The following is a 15,210-nucleotide window of genomic DNA, read 5'->3' as shown; positions in this document are numbered from 1 at the left end:
GTCCCAGCCCTGGGGTAGATGGAGAAGCAGTTCAGGAGACCCTGGGTGGGAGGAGGTGGGAAAATATGTACAGTTGGGTTACTGAGGTGGGTTATGCCCAGATTAAAAAACAAATTTTCAATAGCCCCACATTCCTGTCAGTCAGATGGAGATTTTTGGTTACGTGTAGGAGACCGTGCAGGTCAAGGGCTGCGTTTTATGGGCAGCTGTGTGAAAGTGTGCATCCCTGAGATGTGTGAATATACAGGTGTCACACACAGTCACTGTTATGGCCACAAAAATACATGTATCTTTCTGATCTTGCCTCTGTGACAAGTTCAGAAGTGTGAAACACTGCACAAAAAACACCAGCGAATGCGCTAGCTTCTCTAATGCACGCTAACCCAGATGTACTCAGCTTTTGTAGGACCGTGGCCCCCGTGGGTCTGTGTGGCTGTGACATCTGTATGTGGCTCTAGCTTTGGTGGCTCAACCCTGCCAATCTTGCCCAAAGGCCAGGGGTGAGTCTGGGACCCAGGCCCGGGCATGAGGTCCTCTGAGTGAATTAGGGGGCCTTCCCTGCTGCTGCTTTTCTCTTTGCCCATTCACTGCCAGCTTCCCTCCACTGCCCCATTCCCGTGCCACCCTTTCTCCCTCTTGGGGGGGGGGGTCATCGATCCTAAGCCATAAAATAAATTTTATTCCAAAATAACAAAATAAATAATCTACTGTACATGATCTGAAAAGAAAGACGCTCTAACTGCTCAGACAGGTGCTGCGGTCCAGCCCCCAGCTGAGGGAGACCCTGAGTCCAACCCAGGCCTCCTGAGGGGGCCGGTTGAGGGGACCCCACATTCACCCTCCCCCCTACCCCCCAAGAGGGCAGGAGGGAAAAAGTTGCTGAGGACTTGGGGGAAAGATGGGGATAGGTGGGCAAACTGCAGCACTTGTTAAATTAAAGAAACAAACTAGAAGCACAAAAATGGGGGGGCAGAGGGGAGGAGGAGGTCCAGTGTTCCCAGGCCCCCAGTTCTGGGGGGAAACATTGCCATTTTTAGCTGTTGGACCTTCCCAGGGAAGTCCCCTTTCCCCCATGTCCAAACTGAATCCAACTGCTCATACCACTGGTTCAAGCTACAGAGAATGGGAGTGTGTTGTGTAAGGGAGGGGAGAACCCCAGATACCCTGGAGACAGAGTCCTTGCCCCCTTGCTCTAGGCAAGGGTGAAGGGGCACCACGCACCCTCCTTGTGTCCTCTTGCCAGGCCCCTGCTCGTTATTGCTTGAAGCCCCATAGTTCTATGCCCATGGAGCAGGTGGGGAGGCAGGAGAAGGGCAGCTGAAGGATCCAGGGTTGTGACTAGATGCCAGGGACGGAGAATGTCAGAGTCCATGTGAGCCAGAAGCCCGAGTCCTGGGTCTGAGGACACCAGCGCACCCCTCACTGCCTGCTGGCCTCCGCCTCCACTTTGACGCTGCTCCTGCGACCTTCCACCAGGGCAGGATGGGGTCCTGGGGCGGGGCATCGGTCCAGCAGCCCTTCTTCAAACTCTGTAGGGAGAAAAGGAGTAAGTTAGGAGGCCGTGGGGTGGACGATGCAAGGAGGTGGCTGGACAGGAGGCAGGAGTCGGGAGACTGCAAAGATGAGCTGGATTTGATAGGCTGCCTCCTGCCCACTGCACGTTTATAGGTGTGTGTATGGGGGGTGTTCCATACCCAAGTGTGTGCGTCCCCCTCCCCTTTCTGGCTGTGTGTAGCGCTCTCTCTGTATGTGTCTCTCTCCTCTGTCTCTCCCGCCTCCGTTCTGCTGGAATTTCTGGTTCTGTCAGGAGCTGTGGGGGTGGCTTGGCTCTGACCTCTCCCCCTCCCCCCCCCCCAGGCTCTGCCGCCCCCACTCATCCCTGGCCCCCTCCCAGGCCCCACCTACCCTACCATGCCCCTCCAGTTTCTTAGAAGCCAAATCAGGGGGAACACAGGAAGCCAGCCTCCCAACTCCTCCCCCAAAAAGAGCCCCCCCTTCCAGTCCCCACCCCCACTTCCCACCCACGCACAGTTTAAAAATACCAAGCCAGGGTTGGTGGCTTTGTCTGCTGCATCACTCTCAGCCCAGCCGCTCTGGCCCTCTGGCGGACTACTCCCTTCCCCCATACACACACAAAGCATCCCCCTTTGGGCTTCTCTACTTCCCAGCTAGGCAACCCCACTGCAACTCCTAGCCTACCCTACCCTTCTACCTTGGTGGCAGCTCTGTCTCTGCTTCCTTTCTTGGTGACCCTCCCTTCCTGTTCCTCTAGTCCCCCTCTGTCCCCTTGCTCACTGCAGCGCCCCTTTCACAGATCTCCATTAGGATCAGATCTTCCTAGTGGAAACAACCCTGTAGGATCCCCCTTTCCTCAGCCCAAGGCCTGGATGGCTGGAGCCCCAGCACCCTACAGGCTGCCCTCTCTGGTGACTACATCCCTCTCCCTCCCACCTGGCCCCAGGACGCCAGGACTGCTGGGTGGGGCCTGGGTGGCAGGGGTGCTTGGGGACAGCGCTGCTGCTGCCTCACCTGCGAGAGGCGGCTTCGCAGGCACACAGGGGCTGAGGCGCCCCACGCGGTCGTGGGAGACGAGGCGGGCTAGCCGCAGCCCCTCATCCATCAGTGTCTGCTGCAGGATGTGGCGGCTCCACAGCCCATGGGCTGGCAATGCCAGCGGCAGGTCAGCAGGGGGCGGCGTCAGCCTTGGGCATGACCCCACAGCTGTGGGCATGGGCACGGATCAGGTAAGGGACTACAGTCAACGGAACCCCGCCCCGCCCCCCCCAACCTCAAACGCAAAGCAGACCCATAGGCCCAGACCCCTTTGCCCCCATCCAGCCAGGCCTCCCAACCCTGCTCCAGGCAGAGGCCTCCTAGCTCCTTCCTCCCACCTATTCCACGCCCAGAGCTCGAAGAAAAGTATTCTGATGGACACTCACCCTGCAAGTGTCCGTCAAGACTCTCCCCAGACAGGCTGGCGCTGTCCTCCTCCAGGCTGGGCCGGTATGGGGGTGCATAGGACTCAGGGCCTGGTGGAGGCTGCTGGAGTTCCGAGTGACTTTGCTCTCCAACCTGTGGATGCCCCAAAGGGGAAGATGAGGACCTAACAAGGGAGGGGTTGGGGAGGGGCGCTAACACCGTGTGTCCACCCTAGAAACCTACCTCCTGTTTTAACTTCTTCAGTGGAGGGCCTCCCAGTTCTTCAGGGTGAAGCCTGCGAAGATGAGAGCAGTAAGGAAGGTGAAGCTGGGGAGGGCAGCATGGTGGGGCAGAACATAATCTGGGGAAGAGCGTGTGCGCTTTCAAGATCAGAAAGCAGCTGACTGAGCAGAAGTGTCTAGCTCTGGTACTGCTGTTGTGGGTGAGCAGACAAAACCCGAGATGGACAGGAGGAGGGCCCAGGCCCAGACAAGTGGGCTTGGCGCGAAGCAGGACACGCACGTGGGCAGGAAGCAGGCTTAGAGGCCCCTGCCTGGGAAGTCTGGCCCAGGACCCAGCTCCTTGGCAGGATTCTCTAATCTAGGAGGGACCTGGAGAAGGAAGTCTCACCTGGAGCCCTTCAACGAGGACAAGTAGGTGCTCTCTCGGGCCACTTGGCGCGACAGGGAGAAGAGCTCCACCCTCCGCAGTAAAAGTGTGTTGTCCCGCATGCAGAACTGTGCAGCAGCTTCGTTGATGGTCAGCTGTGGAGAGGGCCGCCCGAGCGGGCACAGTCCTCAGGCCCCGCTGCCTTGCCCAGACCTCCTCCCACCCTTCGCCATCAGACACATAAAGCCTGTGCATTAGACGCTTGCTTAGGATCTGATGCTATGGAGTTCTCTGGAGGTGGAAGACAAAGGCCAACATCCCTGGCTGCCGAGGGAGGCTGGAGTCCCCTCGGCCAGAGCAGTCCCGAGCGGCACTGAGCGCGACTGCCCGGCACTGGCCTGTACCTCTGCTTCGCCCTCAGCTGAGGAGGGAAGCACTGCAGTGGCCAGGACCGGGCTGTGTGTGGGGGTGTGGGTGTGTGTGTGGGTGACTGGGGCATGGGGTCCTGGTCAGGAGGCAAGGAAACAGGTTGGGGAGGGCGAAGGTTCTCCACGGTGAGGAGGGTGAGGCCTGGGAGCCAAGTGCAATCCTAGGAGAATGGGGTCCTCACCTCGTGCAGGCTGAGCTGCTTGCCCTCCCGCCGCTTGGAGTCAAAACGGCCGTAAATGATGCTGTATTTGCGGATCTCCTCCTCCTTCTGGCTGTCGCTGTCGTCCATCTCAAAGATGTGCCCCACGCTCCGCGCCAGCTTCTTGTTCAGCTTCAGCAGGGACGTCACCTCCCCAGCATCCCCCCTTGGGAAGCTCCGGAAGATCCTCTCCACACTCTCCACCACCATGCGCACCATCTCTGGTTCCAGGCGATCCGGACCACCCCCAGCCCCAGCTGCTGCCAGCCCCCCAGCCCCGGTCCCCTCCGGGACTCCTCCCCCTGCAGGTGGGGAGAAGGGGGGAGAGCCTGCCTCCTCTTCTCCTCCCGCGCCAACGTCGGACTCTGGAGTGCTCCGTCCTGGCCAGATCCGGGGGTCTCCGGCCCCAGGTCCCCCAGGCAGTGGTGACAGCTTTTCTCCAAGTTCAAGGGGGCTCTTGGGGCTAAAACTGCGGGCACTGCCTGCCTTTTCCCCTGGGCTGCTATGCCCATTGCTCATGCTTCCTTTCCGGGTGCCTGCAGTCTCAGAGATCTTGAAAAGTGGGATACTGGAGACAGGCACAGCAGGCACTGGCTGACTGAAGAGCCCTGGATTGGTGGCCCATTCTCTCAGTGCCTTCTGCAGGCGGCGGACATGGAGGGGCTTGGTGGCCATGCCCACGAGTGCCATGATCTCCAGGAACTCTTCCTCGCCAGCCTCACACAGTTGCTGCACGTCGTCCCCTCCCTGCTGGATGAAGGTTTCATAGTAGGAAAGGAGATTGGCGCGCTGCAGGACCCGGTAAAGCTGCAGCTCCCCCAGTGTCCGAGGCAGTGCCATGGCTCGGGCACTGGGCCTGAAGAGGAGTGCAGTAGAGAGAAAGGCAGGCAGTCAGTATGGGTCCTCCTGCTGAGTACCAACCCACACTCGCAATTGTCCTCTCTTTCCTGCTTGCTTCTCTTCCCCTCCTCTAATGCGCTCTCTGCCCAAGACCCAAGCCTGAGCACAGACTCAGAACTAGGCATTACCAGGAGACATAAACACAGCAGTGCCATCCCAGACTGGCCACAAGTACCAAAAGGCAGCTCAGTCTCTCTGCCAAAATCAAAGGCTCTTCACCCCCATTCTCAGCTTTTACTTTTCTGGCCTGGGGCAAGGAGACCTGAGCAGTGAGGCCAGCCAGCACCCCCCTGGGATGGCTGGGCTTCCTTTTCCCCCAGAACAGTCTTCACCCTCCACCCTAAATGCCCAACAGTCTCAGCCTTACTCAAGGTGACTTTCTACACTGAGGTGCATGTAGGACCCCTGTCCTCCCCACAGTTGATGCCTGGGACCTACTGCTGGCCAGTTTCACTCCGTGGTGGCGTCCTACCCAGGCAGCTGCAAGGGAGGGGTGTGGCCCTTTCTCACTCAGCAAGCCTGGCGGACCCCTGCTCTGCTCAGCTCCCCTGAGCTGTTCCGCAGGACCTCCCCTCTCCTCCCGACTGCCCAGTGCCCCTTAAGTTGGCCCCTCTCCCAGCAGTGACCTTCCCCACCTGCTGGGTAGGTAGGCCGATCCCTTCAGCTCAGGCGCCAGCAGGGAGGAGTGCCTCAATTGTTCTGCTCTGGGGCCTGTTCCGCCCACACACACTCCTACAGCGGCAGCGTGAGTGGGCGAAAACCGCCTGGGGGCTCCCACCTACCTCCTCTCCCTCATTTTCCACCCACACCTCCAAGTGGAGCGGAGGAGCGGCTCAAAGCCTCTTGAGGGAGGGGCTGCACACCGAAACTCCCCTCCGCGTGCCGTAAATATAGCTACAGAAAAGAGAAGGGAAGCCTAAAGCTTCTCTACAGCTCTGCTGATGCTCTCCCCTGGCTCCGAGGCGCCGGCTTCTCCCGGACCCCGGGGATCGCGTACTCCGTATCAACCGAAGACTGAAACAGCGCAGCAGCCCTCCCCCAGCCCTATTACCAGCCAGAGCTCCAGGGCTTCCCCTGGCGTTTGGGGGCCCCCACATTCTTTGCAGGGGGTTCACATGCCAGATCACATCGGCTGAGTAAACGAGGGATGGAAAATTAAGTACTACTCTTTCATATCCAGCTTCATCCACTCCCTACCTGCTCCCAGGGCCCCTAATTCAAAGACGCACCCCCTTTTCAATCTGTCTCCACCCCCCACCCCCGTCCCGCTTCCCCTCGTTCTCTCCTCGACCTCCGCCCTCCGGACCCCTTTACTGAGTCCAGCTCCACCCATTCCACTCCCCGCCGCTTCCCTCTGCCCACTAACTTGGGTCTGGGCTGCGGGGTCCGGCGGGCGCAGTCCCCTCCGCCCGGCGGCTGCTCGGCTGTGGGGGAGGGCGCTCTGTGCATGGACGGCCGGAGGCCACAGGGGCTGCCCCTCTCGGTGCCCAGCGCTCGGCGCCTGGCGCGCGCTGCCGTGTCCGCCGCTGTCCGGGCTCCGTCCCTCCCTCCACGTCTCCTCTCTCCGAGCCTCCGCGCCTCTGTCTGTGCCTCTGCCCCCCACTCCCCGGCTGCGCTTGCCGCCTCTCCGCGCCGCCGCCCCCGCAGGACGCACGGGGAGCGAGGCCCGGCGCGGCGCTGGCTGCCGGGCGGGCGGAGGGCGTGGGCAGCGCCGGGGGCGGGGGCCGGGGGCGGGGGGCGGGCGCCAGGGCCTTGGGGCCGGCGGTGGAGGCGCCGCGGCCGAGCGTCGGAGAGAGGCGGAGACTAGGGGGAGGGGGCGTGGAGCGGGAGGCGGAGGCGGGGACTCGGAGCTGCGGCGCCGAGCTTGGGACTGAGGTGACCGAGGCCGAGCTGCCGGAGGTCGGGCTTGGGGACCCGGCGGGCGGGGCGAGGTCGCTCCGCGCCGCCCACGCCGGATGCACAGCCGGCCCTCTTCGCGCCCACGTACCCACGTGAGCGCCCAGCCGGCGACATTCCTACATCCCCCTCCCCGCCCGCTCCTACCCCTCCGAGCGGAGAGCGGAGTTTCACAACCACGCGCGGGTACACAAAAACACGGAGAAGCGCACGAACGTGCACACGCGCCTCAACAACTACGCGAACGCCCGCTGCCCACACTCCGGCCTCGCGATGCTGTACGTGGGATTGCTAGGAATGAGCCGGGAAAAAGTTGGCGGAGTCTTGGGGTGCGCGGCTTCTCTCGGGCGTGCATCCGACTCCCCTTGAGTGTGCGCTTAGGGCAGGTCTGCGAGCGCGGGTCTCTGCAGGAATTCCTCGGATATCCCAGCACTCTTACTCTGCTGCAAAAGGAGTCATTTGAAGGCCCCTGCTCAGAAACCCAGGCCTGCATCCCTGCCTCGAGTCCCTGTCGAAGTTTGGGGTACAGGAATGGGAGGGTTATGGTAGAAGCTAACGCGTCGATCAGTCGCGTCGGGCTGTTAGAGCATTGGTCAGGCGGGGATGGAAGGAGGTACCCCTCTTTCCTCTACTCGTCGCACCCTGTTTGTTAAGGATGAGAACCTGCTCCTCGGGAATTCTGTGGCAAAGCTGGGGTAGGGCGAACATCCATTCTGCGGACGTTTTTAGGGACCTGCGCTCTAGAGAGTCTAATGGAAGATGGGCGGGAGGCCGGAGAGTCCGACGTGGCTCCCTGCGGAGGAGTTGGAGGGAGGAGCTCCCTCAAGGAGCCTAGCCCCCCTCCGCAACCCACCCTCCCCGTTTGTTTCTCCTAGCCCCATCTGGTTCCCATTACACTCCCGCCCACGGCTGGGAGGTCGGGGTGGGGGTGGGGGTGGGGGTGGGGGGCCAGCAGGGGCTCTGAGGGCCGGTCCTGGCTCGAGGCCCCGACAAAATGAAGGCACGGTGGATGGGGAACCGAGCGGACCGGCCGGGGGTCAGGTTCTCCTTGGTCCGAAACCTCAGCCCCGCCCCGCCATTCCGCACTTCTGAGTGGCTCGCGGCCTGGCTAGGCGTGGGCGGCGTGGGCCGGGACTAGTTCTACATTCCGGCTCAGCAGGGGGACCTTTCCGTCTCCGGTGGGGGCAGAAGAGGGGGAGTGCATCCCGGGGTGGGATTTCGGTACCTAAGATTCACTTCTCCTTCAGCCCCAATCGCAGTGAGGAGGTAATAGGAAAGCGCAGATCCCTCCTCCCCCAACTCCCCATCCCCAGTTCTGCAACTGGAAGGCGCGGCTAGACGGGCTCCCTCCCGGGACTCTCCCCGACCCTCTCTGAAGTGTGTGGGCACCCCCTCCCCCACTCTTCTCTGGTTATTTTGGAGCCTGGGCTGCCAGCCGCTGGCCCCGGGTTTCCACGTGCCTCCTCCCTCCCCCTGCCCACGCGCCCCGTGACGCACATCCTCCGCCCACGCAGCCTCTGTTTCAGGCGCCCCCCTCCCTCCCACCCGGGCCCCTTTGGGGCGGTGCTGAGCCCCCGGGTCCGGAGAGAGACGCAGGCCCAGGAAAGAGGGCGGAGTAGCGAGTGAGGCCGGCGAGGGTAACCAGCTGGGCGCTGGGCCCTTGGGTCCCAGCCCGGGAAAGGGGACGAGGGAGGAGCCGATTCCGGGTCCTCCACTTTTTTATTCTGGGGGCGGATATTCGGCCAGAGAGGGAGAAAGGGAGACCAGCCCCAAGACCTGGGCTTGCCCAGTCCCCTAGGGGAGTAAGTAGGGGGTCTCCCTGGGTGTGAACCTGTGTGGGAGAGTGGAACTCCTGAGGGTTTGTATCTTTGTTTTTCAGGGTTGTCGTGAGGTTCAAATGAGAAGATGTGTATGAAGACTCTGTAAAGTGCCAAGCAAATTTAAGACGTTATTGCTAGTTTGTGCCTCTGTATCCTCAGATAATGTATTTATATGTTTCTTTACATCGAATTGTGTATCTGTGTCTCTGTCTCTCTCTAGGTTTGTATGTGAGCCCCTATGTGTGGATTTAAAAATATGTACATTTAAAAAAAATCATTGACTTGTGAAGCCCCGCAAGAGGCCCAGAGCGCCCCCGCAGCCGGAGCTGCTGAGACGTCTGTTCTTCGCTTCCCTCCCACTCCTGCCACCCCCAACTCCCCTCCTACTCCCTTCCGTTGAGAACTAGGAATTTCCAGCCTTTTGCAATTGGAGAGAGACAGAGACAAAGAGACCGAGACTATGAGAAGCTACAGAAAAACAAAGATAAAAGGTGGCATGGGGGGGGGGGGAATGATAAAAGGTGTTGCACAAATACAAAAATTTTATTTCTCCTTTTTTTCTCCGTGAGCCCTATTCTCCCCAGTGTGGATCAGGACCCCTCCCTACCTGACTCACCTGCTTCCCCCTCCCCCATCCGAGTGTTCTCAGAGTTTACGCATAGCATAGCAAGGGATCCCATTTAATCAAGGATTAATTTATTGTCTACACCGGTCTCTTCCAGGAAGGGAAACAGTATCCCCAGTCCCAATTTTCCAAGAACAGGGGGAAAGAGTGTGAAGAAGTGGGTGGAAGAGGAGTGAGGAAATTGCTAACCAGAAGGATTGTCATTCCTGGGCACGTGCAGATTTTCATCTAGCAGATTGCACTGCTCACATTCCCCTCCACTACGTTTTTACCAGGCCAAATCAAGTTCGCTCAGCAGGGTCTGGCTCAAATGTCATCTTCCCTCATGCCCCACTCCCCCACCAGGCAGAATTAATTCCTTCCATCCCTCAGAGGCCTCAAGGCTCTTTGTAAGCCTTTCAATTATACTTGCTTGTCTCTCCCTCAGCTCAAGACTTCTCTAGCGCTGGTCTGCTCTCTGGTGGGCCCTTTGAAATGAATGCATTAATGATGCTATTTCCTGGTCTGAAAAGGGCGATTGACACATTTTGCTCCAAAAGGGGCCAAACCTGGGCTAAACTATTAAGTGAAGAGGTCTCCTTTACTTAAAGTTTCCAGTGAATCTCGCAAGTGTGGCCCCTTGGTCTTCGAAAATGTCCACTGTTGTGGGGCATGTGACTGGCTCAGTCAGTATAGCATGTGACTCTTGATCTTGGGGTGGTGAGCTGCAGCGACAGGTTGGGCGCAGAGTTTACTTAAATTAAAAAAATAAAATGTCCAGAGTTCTGGTAAATTAATTCATACCCAGATGGGAAAGGTAGGAGACTGAAATCTTTGCTAGTAACAGAAAAATATGAATATAAAATAAAGATCCTCATTTTTTTCTCTTTGTAACATGTTATAATTGTGGTCTAAGGAGTGTTCTCCTTCAGTTAGTCATTTTACAAGAGATGCTTCACCAGGCGAAGACAAATAATCCTAACCTCTGCCTTGAAGGAGGTAGGGAGATAGTGCAACAAAAGGGGTACCCAATAATGACAGAAGAATAGGGGGCAACTGATGTCTTCTGGTGTTGTAGGAAACTGGTTTAGACAGGCATCCAAAGTACTTGATGTAGCCTAGGATATTGATGTATGAATATTTCTAGGGCCAGTCAAGTCAGATTAGAATGGAAACTTACATGGAGATATGAAACAATATATTTCAGAAACTAGAAATTATTCATTATTGGGGCACCTGGGTGGCTCAGTGGGTTAAGCCTCTGCCTTCGGCTCAGGTCTCTCTTGCTCTGTCAAATAAATAAAAATCTTTAAAAAAATAAAGAAATTATTCATTATTGCTGGATAGGCCGCCCAGGGAGGGGCACCTGATTGGCTCAGTCAGTTACAGTGTCCTACTCTTGGTTTCGGCTTAGGTCATGATCTCAGGATTGTGGGATTTGTCTCCAGTACCAGCTCAGTGCTCAGCATGGAGTCAAGTTGTCCTCCCTCTGGTCCTCCGCCCCCTCCCCTTGCATGCCTATGTGTGCGCTTTCTCTTTCTGTCTCAAATAAATAAATAAATAAGGGATTCATGGGTGGCTCAGTGGGTTAAAGCCTCTGCCTTCCACTCAGGTCATGATCCCAGGGTCCTGGGATCAAGCCCCACATCAAGCCCCGCATCGGGCTCTCCCCTCAGCAGGGAGCCTGCTTCCCTGCCTCTCTGCCTACTTGCGATCTCTATCTGTCAAATAAATAAATAAAAATTTTAAAAATAAATATATATATTTTTTTACTTTTTCTAATATTTAAATTCAATTAATTAACATATAATGTCTTACTTGTTTCAGGGGGTAAGATCTGTGATTCATCAGTCTTACATAATACCTAGTGCTCATTACAACACATACCCTACTAAATAAAATCTTTAGAAGAAAACCAGCCCAGGGAGGTGTACAAGTCCATTTTATTAAGTGTATTTTAGACTTGTGCTTTCTCAAACTATGGCAAAGGACCAATTAAAAAAATTCCAGGGTGCCTGGTTGGCTCAGTTGGTTAAGTGTCTGCCTTCAGCTCAGGTCATGATCCCAGGGTCCTGGGACTGAGCCCTGCATTGGGCTCCCTGCTCAGCAGGGAGCCTGCTTCTCTCTCTCCTGCTTCCCCTGCTTGTGCTCTCTCTCTCTCTCTCTTAAGTAAATAAATAAAACCTTTTAAAAATTCTAATCTATTGTTCCCTACTTCTGTAAAATACACCAAACATGAATTGTTAGAAAAGTAAAACAAAGTCCATATTTTTATTAGATTCAACAAATACAAAAATTCTCTGTCAAACTGCAAGAAAAGTTTCTAAATGCTTACACTTAATTTCTGAAATACTTCCATTGCAGATTGGTAACAAACTTTGAACAGCCCAGTTGTAGTTAGTTTCTTTACATCTATGTTTTAGATCATAGTCAAGACCCAGGGCTTCATCACTGGAGAAACTAGGGAATCATAAGGACTTTGTAATATGGAAGTGACACAGGCAGATCTGCATTTAAGAGTAGTGTGGATGAAGGGTTTCATGGTTGCAAAAACCACAAGGAAACCAGCTTGGAGAAAATTAAAGTGGTTCAAGTGGTAAGATGTATGCAAATAGCTCAAGTAGCTGGGATTCTAGCTTGGGCGACTGAAGAGTTGAAATGGAGTGTCTTCATCAAATTTTTATGGTCTGTAATCCTCCTAGATTAAAAAAATAATAATTGTGAAAACGAAAACTTTTTCTTAACTCATTTGACACCACAACCTAATCTGACCCGAACTTACTTGTGGCACACCTCCGAAATTTATATCAAGTTGTTTATAGTTTCATTTATCCCACTTTTGTTTATCCCAGTGTGAATAATTATGTCTCAATGCAGAAAAATTAATTTGTTTCATTACAGGGTGCTGTCCTAGGCCCCATTGGGATTGTTGCCCTATATGTTGTATATGCACCATATTACCTTTCTAAAATCCAAAAATATTCTAAAACACATTTACTATCCAGATTTTCCACTCCATTTACTCAACAGTCTTGGCCTGAGTTTTTGGCTATTTGCATACATCAGATCCACCTGCAGATAATGAATATTCATTGCATTGTGTGCTATAGACTCTGAAAATGACTCCTTTTTAAAAGATTTTGTTTATTTTATTTATTTTTAAAGATTGTATTTATTCGTTTGAGAGAGAGACAGAGAGCACAGGCAGAGGGAGAGGCAGGGAGAGAGGGAGAAGCAGACTCCCCATGGATTTGGGGGGCTCTATCCTTAGGACCCTGAGATCATGACCTGAGCTAGGAGAGATGTTTAACCATCTGAATCATGCAGATGTCCCTTAAGATTTTATTTTTAAGTAATCTCTGCATCCAATGCGGGGCTCAAATTTACAACCCCAAGATCAAGAGTCACATGCTTTACTGATCCAGACTGGCACCCCCAGAAGCAGATTCTTTAAAGTGTTTTGAGCAGTGTCCTCATGGTAAAATAAAGCTAAAAGCTTCTTTTGTGACTACCTTGAAGTGTCAGAACTTTTTTGGATGGTAAGGTGGAATGTTTTTATGGGCAATACAGTCTCATTATTGTATATCTCCTTTGCAAAAGTCAATGGTCAGTGATCTTCTGGAATTAGTTCCCAAATCTGGAATTAGTTCCTCTGTTCTCTGGCCTTTATTCAAAACCAAAGAGTGAGCTCTGAATGGTGACAATTTGGGGCCTAGTAGAAAATGAGATGTGTGTGTGTGTGTGTGTGTGTGTGTGTGTGTGTGTGTTTGTTTGTGTGTGTGCATGTGTGTGTATGCATGTTTGTTTTTTAAAACTTTTGAATTTACACGGGGCACCAAGATAGCTCAGTGGGTTAAGCCTCTGCCTTTCCCTCAGGTCATGATCTCAGGGTCCTGGAATCAAGCCCACATAGGGCTCTCTGCTCAGCGGGGAACCTGCTTCCCCTTCCCCCTCTGCCTGCATCTCTGCCTTCTTGTGATCTCTCTCTCTGTGTCAAATAAATAAAATCTTTTTAAAAAGAACTTTTGAGGGGCACCTGGGTGGCTCAGTGGTTTAAAGCCTCTGCCTTTGGCTCAGGTCATGATCCTAGGGTCCTGGGATTGAGCCCCACATCGGGCTCTCTGCTCAGCAGGGAACCTGCTTCCTCCTCTCTCACTCTCTGCCTGCCTCTCTGCCTACTTGTGATCTGTCAAATAAATAAATAAAATCTTAAAAAAAAAAAAACTTTTGAATTTACAGAAAAATTGAGAAGATAATATAGAGAGTTCCCCTATACCATATATTCAGTTTCACTATTGTTGCCTTTTACCAGTGTGGTGCATTTGCCAACATTAATGGACCAGTATTCTTATGTTATTATTAATGAAAAGTCTACAGTTTATTCAGATTTTCTGAGTTTTACCTAATATTTTTTCTATCCAGAAATAGCTGGCTGTTACAAGTTCTCAGTCTTTCCTTGTTTTTGATGAACTTGATAGTTTTGAGGAGTACTTGTCAGGTATTTTTTAGTTTGACCCTCTATTGGAATTTATTTTTTTCTCAAGATTAGGTTAGTTTTATGGGTTTGGGGGAGGAAAACCACAGACACTAAATGCCATTTTCATTGCATACATCAGGCATACATAGTATCTGTGTGATTTAGTACTGTTGATACTGACCTCTCCAGGTCAGCCGAGGGAATGTGCGTGAGAGAGACACGATGACTACTGCAGCAGGGGTAACCTAGACTTTTCTCTTTGAGGATGAAATTTCTTCTCCTGAGCATAGCTCAGACCCATTTTGACTTTTTAAAAATACTTTGTATTTGAAAGCTTGAAACTTCCCCATCAGTAACCTCCTTCCCAGAACTTCCTCTCAGCTCACTGGGCTCCACAATCTCTAGTGCTCCCACCGACCACTCTCAGATCCTCTAAAAAAGTCAGATGCTTCAATTTCTACTAACATTAACTGAATATCTATTTATGTGCTAGACATTTTTCTAGGCCCTCATTGTGTTAAATCATTTAACGGGAAGCAGCCTGATGCATAGAAAGAACTTGGGCTTTTGGGTAAGACTTGGGTTCAAACCTTAGCCCAGATCAATTAACTATGCAATCTTGGGCAGGTTCTGTGTCCTAGCCTTGGCTTCTTAAATGGAGATATTTGTTTCGCATCTTGCTGCAAGGAATAAAAAATTTTCTCCTAATCCTCACATTCATTTCACTTCCAATCCTCTCATCTTCATGGGTACCTGGCTGAATCTAAAGAGCATGCCACTCTTGATCTCAAGGTGCAGTTCAAGCCCCACGTGGACTGTAGAGATTAAAAATAATAATAATAAAATAACCCCCAAAACCCTATACCTACATTTTTAAAAAAATTACTGTTTTTTTTTTTAGTAATCACTACACCCAATGTGGGGCTCCAACTCACGACCCGAAATCAAGAGGGGCGGAATCAGCCAGGCACCGCCCTAGTCCTACATTTTTTTTTTTAAAGATTTTATTTATTTATTTGACAGAGATCACAAGTAGGCAGAGAAGCAGGCAGAGAGAGAGAGGAAGGGAAGCAGGCTCCCTGCTGAGCAGAGAGCCGGATGCGGGGCTGTATTCCAGGACCCTGAGACCGTGACCGAGCCGAAGGCAGAGGCTTAAACCACTGAGCCACCCAGGCGCCCCTCTAGTCCTACATTTTTAAATGCTAATGTTTTTTGCCATAAAACACTGACACAATTTTTTCTGTGTGACTTGTTTTAAATCACATAGGACTTTGGAGGATAGGTAGTCTTTAAAAAATTGTCCCGTCTGGGACTCCTACTTATAAAGAGGTCTCAAGGGTAAGTCTCCCATAACAAG

General features: G+C 53.2%; 1 protein-coding gene and 1 long non-coding RNA gene across 4 annotated transcripts; one reads left to right on the top strand and one right to left on the bottom strand.

The window, feature by feature from the left end:
- Positions 1 to 349: 349 nt before the first annotated feature.
- Positions 350 to 6,775, bottom strand: NAB2 (NGFI-A binding protein 2). Of its 2 annotated transcripts, XM_032348720.1 has the most exons (7): positions 6,423 to 6,775; positions 4,139 to 5,012; positions 3,550 to 3,683; positions 3,163 to 3,214; positions 2,940 to 3,072; positions 2,530 to 2,721; positions 350 to 1,529 (listed from the first exon to the last, which is right to left on the bottom strand). In XM_032348720.1, the coding sequence occupies exons 1-7, from the start codon at positions 6,503 to 6,505 to the stop codon at positions 1,420 to 1,422; spliced, it is 1,578 nt and encodes a 525-aa protein (XP_032204611.1). In that variant the 5' UTR covers positions 6,506 to 6,775; the 3' UTR covers positions 350 to 1,419. The 2 variants fall into 2 exon arrangements, with proteins under 2 accessions (XP_032204611.1, XP_032204612.1); XM_032348721.1 differs by lacking the exon at positions 2,530 to 2,721.
- A 96-nt stretch (positions 6,776 to 6,871) lies between these two features.
- On the top strand, positions 6,872 to 8,962 carry LOC116593959. Of its 2 annotated transcripts, none has more exons than XR_004286993.1 (2): positions 6,872 to 7,230; positions 8,832 to 8,962. It is a non-coding gene; the product is annotated as an uncharacterized LOC116593959 (long non-coding RNA). The 2 variants fall into 2 exon arrangements; XR_004286992.1 differs by lacking the exon at positions 6,872 to 7,230 and adding an exon at positions 8,225 to 8,589.
- The last annotated feature ends 6,248 nt before the right edge of the window (positions 8,963 to 15,210 follow it).

This window comes from Mustela erminea, chromosome 6 (assembly GCF_009829155.1).
Source record: "Mustela erminea isolate mMusErm1 chromosome 6, mMusErm1.Pri, whole genome shotgun sequence".
In the NCBI taxonomy this organism is placed as follows: Eukaryota; Metazoa; Chordata; class Mammalia; order Carnivora; family Mustelidae; genus Mustela; species Mustela erminea.
Note: the sequence above shows the minus strand (reverse complement) of the source record. Positions and strands in the feature narration are given on the sequence as shown.

What these genes read in the sequence shown, in the direction of transcription:
- NAB2 (XM_032348720.1), bottom strand. Translation starts at nt 6,505, where the DNA reads ATGCACAGAGCGCCCTCCCCCACAGCCGAGCAGCCGCCGGGCGGAGGG. An exon ending in AGCAGCTCAGCCTGCACGAG is followed by an intron (nt 3,684 to 4,138) that starts GTGAGGACCCCA and finishes CCCTCTCCACAG; the next exon opens with CTGACCATCAACGAAGCTGC. An exon ending in TCCTCGTTGAAGGGCTCCAG is followed by an intron (nt 3,215 to 3,549) that starts GTGAGACTTCCT and finishes TCATCTTCGCAG; the next exon opens with GCTTCACCCTGAAGAACTGG.